The 7,410-nt window shown below is 42.1% G+C and overlaps 1 protein-coding gene across 2 annotated transcripts; it reads right to left on the minus strand.

The window, feature by feature from the left end:
* Nucleotides 1–230: 230 nt before the first annotated feature.
* On the minus strand, nucleotides 231–6,908 carry si:dkey-10o6.2 (isopenicillin N synthase family oxygenase). Of its 2 annotated transcripts, none has more exons than XM_023998727.3 (7): nucleotides 6,622–6,908; nucleotides 6,384–6,508; nucleotides 6,137–6,203; nucleotides 3,456–3,612; nucleotides 2,651–2,796; nucleotides 1,789–1,899; nucleotides 231–1,361 (listed from the first exon to the last, which is right to left on the minus strand). In XM_023998727.3, the coding sequence occupies exons 1-7, from the start codon at nucleotides 6,772–6,774 to the stop codon at nucleotides 1,182–1,184; spliced, it is 939 nt and encodes a 312-aa protein (XP_023854495.1). In that variant the 5' UTR covers nucleotides 6,775–6,908; the 3' UTR covers nucleotides 231–1,181. The 2 variants fall into 2 exon arrangements, with proteins under 2 accessions (XP_023854495.1, XP_023854494.1); XM_023998726.3 differs by having other exon boundaries at nucleotides 6,128–6,203.
* Nucleotides 6,909–7,410: the final 502 nt, after the last annotated feature.

Raw genomic sequence — 7,410 nt, forward strand, 5'->3', positions numbered from 1 at the left:
AGAATCACTTACTAACTAACTAAACCATATTAAACAGCAGATATCTTGACTTGCCACTCAGTATATCAGTAATGTTCAGAATAGTACTTTAATATCATTGGAGATTGATAGTATTTTTAATCCACTATCCAGAGTCAGGAACAGATGAAGTTAGGTCTGCTACTGTTCAGTGATTAAATATGATTTATGGTGATGGGAAATAATAAAAAACACTAAACTTCATCTAGTAATAGTTTTCCTTTGTTATTTATTCCAAGGTGTGTCTTTAACTTGTAAATGGATTGTGTGGAGGTGAGCTAGTGGTGTGGCTGATAGAATAGAATGAAAAGGGAGGAGGGGAGGAAGAGGGGAGGAGTGAAAGGCTGTTAAAGAAACCAGATGATGAAGAGAAAGATGTTCAGGGGAATTACTGCCTCTGTTCCAAATGGTTCCCTATTCCCTACGTAGTGCACTACGGTGCTTCTGACCAGGTCTAAAGTAGTGTTCTACATATGGAATAGGGTGTAGACTTATTACAATATCATGCTTTAGTGTTTGGCACAAAGAAATATTAGATCTCCACTCACCCACTTCATGTCTGTCATCCCCCAGTTCTGTTAAGACTTCCTCTCATTGAACTGGGCCTCATTCTAAATGGTCACGTTGTATTGTTAGTCCATACTGGGCTTTACTATGGTTCTACATACAGTATCTGTATTGATAATCCATACTGGACTTTACTATGGTTCTACATAGAGTACCTGTATTGATAGTCCATACTGGTCTTTACTATGGTTCTACATACAGTACCTGTATTGACAGTCCATACAGGGCTTTACTATGGTTCTACATACAGTATCTGTACCTGGAGGGTTTCTGCTCACATATTCCTTTATCTCCACAACTTTATCTGATTCTCTCTCTCGCTCTCCCACTTCCCTTCATGGATTTAAAGGAAATGACTGGTATATGTAAACTCCCTCTACCCCATGTCAACACCAATCCAATGCTTTTACATTTGTGAGGAGTAGTGAAGGAATGTTAAACATCAGGAGGAAGGAGAGATTATTGGGATGGCGTGATGATAGAGGGATGTGAAAGAGGAAAGTAATGGTTATACTTATTTATTCTCTCTTTACTGACATTCTGTTTCACTGACATAATTGCATAACACAAAATAATTAATGCTGGATAGATAAAGCTCACTTCCTCCCATAAGAGTCATTAAAGCGTTCACTGAGATAGGCTCCTGACTTCACAGGGGGATATTTGTTGGATCCGTCAAAACAGGTGATGAGGGCTTCATCGTCTGGCTGCACAAAGAAAGCCAGGGACTGCCGTGTGCTCAAGTCTCCAGCAGGGGGCAGCAAAACCCTATGGACCTGAAAGGATAAGTGAGATGCAAAATTCAAAGGCAAATTTACCTTTGCTTCCACAGAGACCCAAGTCATATTCACTAGGTACCAAACTTAAGAAAATGAACTGAAACAGGCAGGGACTAACTTTCTGTTGCAAAATGTTTTGCTCGTGTGCCCTAATGAATACGACCCTGGATTCAAATACTATTTGAAATCTTACAAATACTTTTAGCATTTCCTTTAGTCTTCCAGGTGGGCGGGGTTTGTTTATACTTTTAGGACTTTTCTATTGGTTCCATTACAACAAACTCAATCAAGCCCTGCTTATTAAGTATTCTAAATCATTTTAAATAGTATTTGAATGCAGGTCTGTTTCCACAAGCAATGAACCTGTAACATCTTGTATGATCTTATCAGGTAAAGGTGTGTCAAATGGAAGGGCAAGTCTCACCGCTGAGAGGAAAACATCACTGGTCCACCTCTGCATCAGGTCAGCTATGTTGATCAGTACTGTCCCAGGGATGCTGGGAGCAGAGATGAACTCCCCTGACCTGGTACGCACCTATGGATTTGTCATTTTAATATCCAGTTTACCCCATTACTGATAGAACACACATAAACCATGTTAATAAAATGAAATTGATCAAAGTTCCATTTATTCTACAATAGATTTCACCCCAGGTAACTTGGTAAGTTTGTTAATATCTCCAAAGTGGTCTGATATTGAGATGACTACAGGTCTCAATCCCAAACTAATGGGGGGAAATGGCAACATCTAATAAGATGGCATTTAGAGGTATGGATAAAATATTTTTAGTCAAACTTTGCTATTGGGGTGAACAAATACCATTAACATACATATAGTGCATTCGGAAAGTATTCAGACACCTTCCCTTTTTACATATTTTGTTACGTTACAGCCTTATTCTAAAAAATCTATTTTAGAATAAGGCTGTAACGTAACAAAATTTGGAGAAAGTCATGGGGCCTGAATACTTACCGAATGTCCCTTAAAATTTGGCTTAATAAGTTGCATGGACTGTGTGCAATAATATACCTAGAGCCAAAGTTTTTCCTGCCAGGTGCCGTAGCCAGAAACACTGGCCCTAATAGAAGCTGCAGAGGATTCAGATATCTTGTTTACCTGCAGACCACCCTCTTGGTTCTAGAAGACCAGAGGATTCAGTGGTGTCTTGTTTACCTGCAGACCACCCTCTTGGTTCTAGAAGACCAGAGGATTCAGATATCTTGTTTACCTGCAGACCACCCTCTTGGTTCTAGAAGACCAGAGGATTCAGTGGTGTCTTGTTTACCTGCAGGCCACCCTCTTGGCTCTGGAAGACCAGGGTGATGCTGCCGTAGTCAGAGTGTTCTCCACAGCGCAGCTGGCCCTCCTTCACCCTGTCACTCCTCACCGGGGGGTAATACAGCGACCTCAGGGTAGTGCCGTTCTCATCACCTGCAGGAGACAACAACAATCAAGCCTGACTCACACAATAGGGCCCCAACTGTATTTTCCTTTCACATTGTCCTTTCAAAGATGGTTCCAGAACTATTGCAACACAGTGTCAGAATGTTACAAATACATATTGAAAGGGAACCATGATTAATGTGTATTTGTAATATTCTGACACTGTGTTGCAATAGTTGACGAAGAAGCTTGCTCCAAAACGCTTTAGAAATTCATATCGTTGAAGGGGATAAGTAGCCTTCCTTAACTTTCTTTTACAACTGGGCAATTCCACGGTAACAGAGGGACATTGAGACTCAGATTTTCACTTTAAAATGTATGAGGGTTTGGGGTCTTTGTGACGTCATTCTGTTACCAAACTTTGCATCTGCACTGTTCTTCAAGTAAATGTGTTTTTGTTATTTTTTTGTTGTAAATTGTTAAAGTAGTCCTTGTCCATTGTTGTAAGGTTTGTTTAACTTTGCAATCATTGTTTTTTGTTTGACATACATTCTAAAGTGAACAATCTGAATCTTAGTGTCACTCTGTTACCATGGAATTGCCCAACTTCAGTTTTACATTCTTAGGACTGAGCAGCCCTTCACCCAGGTGTGATTGTACATATATAACCCCCTGAGAGAAAGAGAGAGAGAGAAAGCTGTACTCACTCCCTATGTGTCTGTGTGCACTCAGGAAGACCTCAGCCTCCAGGCCCAGACTGTCGGCCATCACACGAAGCACCCGGAGACACAGGTCCTTACAGCGCAGGAAGAACGATGACTGGATCTCACAGAATCCATTCACTCCTTCCCACGATGGCCATTTCTATAGACCAGGAAGAGTTGTGTAAGGACAGTGAAATCAGAGCTATATACAATATAGGATATAAAAGATGACAGGAATACATTGAAAGTTGTCAAAACCTATGGGTGGCCTGGTGAGTTCTGTTTCTTAGATGGAGTTCTATCAGCCTGGTGAGTTCTGTTCCTAGATGGAGTTCTATCAGCCTGGTGAGTCTGTGCCTAGATGGAGTTCTATCAGCCTGTGAGGTCTGTTCCTAGATGGAGTTCTATCAGCCTGGTGAGTTCTGTTCCTAGATGGAGTTCTATCAGCCTGGTGAGTTCTGTTCCTAGATGGAGTTCTATCAGCCTGGTGAGTTCTGTTCCTAGATGGAGTTCTATCAGCCTGGTGAGTTCTGTTCCTAGATGGAGTTCTATCAGCCTGGTGAGTCTGTTCCTAGATGTTCTACAGCCTGGGAGTTCTGTTCTAGATGGAGTTCTATCAGCCTGGTGAGTTCTGTTCCTAGATGGAGTTCTATCAGCTGGTGAGTCTGTTCCTAGATGGAGTTCTATCAGCCTGGTGAGTTCTGTTCCTAGATGGAGTTCTATCAGCCTGGTGAGTTTGTTCCTAGATGGAGTTCTATCAGCCTGGTGAGTTCTGTTCCTAGATGAGTTCTATCAGCCTGGTAGTTCTGTTCCTAGATGGAGTTCTATCAGCCTGGTGAGTTCTGTTCTAGATGGAGTTCTATCAGCGCTGGTGAGTTCTGTTCCTAGATGGAGTTCTATCAGCCTGGTGAGTTCTGTTCCTAGATGGAGTTCTATCAGCCTGGTGAGTTCTGTTCCTAGATGGAGTTCTATCAGCCTGGTGAGTTCTGTTCTAGATGGAGTTCTATCAGCCTGGTGAGTCTGTTCCTAGATGGATTCTATCAGCCTGGTGAGTTCTGTTCTAGATGGAGTTCTATCAGCCTGGTGAGTTCTGTTCTAGATGGGATTCTATCAGCCTGGTGAGTTCTGTTTCTAGATGGAGTTCTATCAGCCTGGTGAGTTCTGTCTAGATGGAGTTCTACAGCCTGGTGAGTCTGTTCCTAGATGGAGTTCTATCAGCCTGGTGAGTTATGTTCCTAGATGGAGTTCTATCAGCCTGGTGAGTTCTGTTCCTAGATGGAGTTCTATCAGCCTGGTGAGTTCTGTTTTAGATGGAGTTCTATCAGCCTGGTGAGTTCGTTTCCTAGATGGAGTTCTATCAGCCTGGTGAGTTTGTTCCTAGATGGAGTTCTATCAGCCTGGTGAGTTCTGTTCCTAGATGGAGTTCTATCAGCCTGGTGAGTTCTTCCTAGATGGAGTTCTATCAGCCTGGTGAGTTCTGTTCCTAGATGGAGTTCTATCAGCCTGGTGAGTTTGTTCTAGATGGAGTTCTATCAGCCTGGTGAGTTCTGTTCCTAGATGGAGTTCTATCAGCCTGTGAGTCTGTCTAGATGAGTTCTATCAGCCTGGTGAGTCTGTTTCTAGATGGAGTTCTATCAGCCTGGTGAGTTCTGTTTCCTAGATGGAGTTCTATCAGCCTGGTGAGTTCTGTTCTAGATGGAGTTCTATCAGCCTGGTGAGTTCTGTTCTAGATGGAGTTCTATCAGCCTGGTGAGTTCTGTCTAGATGGATTCTATCAGAGCTGGTGAGTTCTGTTTCTAGATGGAGTTCTATCAGCCTGGTGAGTTCTGTTTTTAGATGGAGTTCTATCAGCCTGGTGAGTTCTGTTTCTAGATGGAGTTCTATCAGCCTGGTGAGTTCTGTTCTAGATGGAGTTCTATCAGCCTGGTGAGTTCTTTTCTAGATGGAGTTCTATCAGCCTGGTGAGTTCTGTTCTAGATGGATTCTATCAGCCTGGTGAGTTCTGTTCCTAGATGGAGTTCTATCAGCCTGTGAGTTCTGTTTCAGATGGATTTTATCAGCCTGGTGAGTTCTGTTTCTAGATGGAGTTCTATCAGCCTGGTGAGTTCTGTTCCAGATGGATTCTATCAGCCTGGTGAGTTCTGTTCCTAGATGGAGTTCTATCAGCCTGGTGAGTTCTGTTCTAGATGGAGTTCTATCAGAGCTGGTGAGTTCTGTTCCAGATGGAGTTCTATCAGCCTGGTGAGTTCTGTTCCTAGATGGAGTTCTATCAGCCTGGTGAGTTCTGTTCCTAGATGGATTCTATCAGCCTGGTGAGTTCTGTTTCTAGATGGAGTTCTATCAGCCTGGTGAGTTCTGTTCTCTAGATGGAGTTCTATCAGCCTGGTGAGTTCTTGTCCTAGATGGAGTTCTATCAGCCTGGTGAGTTCTGTTTCTAGTGGAGTTCTATCAGCCTGGGGAGTTCTGTTTCTAGATGAGTTCATCAGCGCTGGTGAGTTCTGTTCCTAGATGGAGTTCTATCAGCCTGGTGAGTTCTGTTTCTAGATGGAGTTCTATCAGAGTGGTTGAACTCTGTATATGGCTCAGAGTGAGGTCAATCCCTTTGTACCTTGACACTGATAGCAACAACAACCACAGCAGAGAAGTTGGATGTACAGACAGACACAGAGACAGACGTTGTTTACTATGTCTGGATGAAAGGACGCAGTGTTGAAGGCTTCCTTTAGGTCTCCTGGTCTCTTGGGATTTAAACTGTGAATACAGAGAGATAGTCCTAACCATTCAATCAATGTACACAACAAACAGTCATCATTAACACTATACTGAGTGGAGACTATGGATATAATATATTATCATATAACATAATGACTAGACTAACTGTTTTGACAAGTAAGCACAGCCAGATATTTTGACTTGACAGTGTCTCTATACCTCTCAGTCTCTGAAGACACCCAGCCATGGTTAGGACTATTAGAGAAACTTTTCCTGCTGAAAGGCAGTTTCATTTCGTCTGGTTGCAGAAAGAATTTCTTGGATATTGTCATAACCTCGTCCACCTATGAAGAATAGCCTCATGTTGATCACCCAAAGCACAAAATCCACTCGTACTGACATGCCAAATATTTCCAACACCTTAAAAATAAAAACTCTGAGCAATGCTGTTACTCACTTCTAGTTGCACTATCCCAGTATTCTTCAGATAAACAAATCCCACTCCAGTAAAGGCCGTTTTCAACTGCCTGCTCAGGATCTCTAACTGTTCCCCCGAAACATCGTTTTCCCCTAACTTGTATGCTCCAAAATCAACAACTGGTATCTTCATGTTGGGAGTTGGGACAATGATCTGGCTAAACAATGAAACAGTGAGTTGAATATGTCCCGAGGTTTGCAATTATGCATAGCAGATTGCACCCAGACCGTGTGTCGCTGGGGTGTTTTCCTTATGACGAATCTGTTGAAAAACAATTCTAAACGGAAAAAAATGGAACGAAATGGGGCGGGACCTACATGATTTTGTCCAATAGATACTCTCGTTTTATTTGCCAAACGTTTTGCAACTGTTTGGACGCTTTTTCTCAGCGTGCGTGAACCATGTGACAACTGTGAGCCAATAGTAATGTGACCTTTAATTATTGCAGGTTGTGCAATCCTGTTATTTCACATTTTGATGTTGTTAACCTATTTAATCCCATCGGTCACAATAGTGACCGTAAAAAACGTTTTCAGTTATAAGGCTCTAAAAATGTTACTGAATGATCTATCAATATATTTCCAGCAAATATTGAAATAATAAAGGGTCTCAATGAAAGATGTGCAGTGTCACATGTTTAGTGTGAATTGTCACATGACCAGAGCTGTTTACTTCCTGGTTGCACCATGAGAAGAGGATGACTGCATCAAAGCTCCCAAACAAAAGGTTAGTAAAGTATGTTAACATAAGGTTAGGACAAAGATTTTT

Source organism: Salvelinus sp. IW2-2015, linkage group LG13 (assembly GCF_002910315.2).
Source record: "Salvelinus sp. IW2-2015 linkage group LG13, ASM291031v2, whole genome shotgun sequence".
NCBI classification, from domain to species: Eukaryota; Metazoa; Chordata; class Actinopteri; order Salmoniformes; family Salmonidae; genus Salvelinus; species Salvelinus sp. IW2-2015.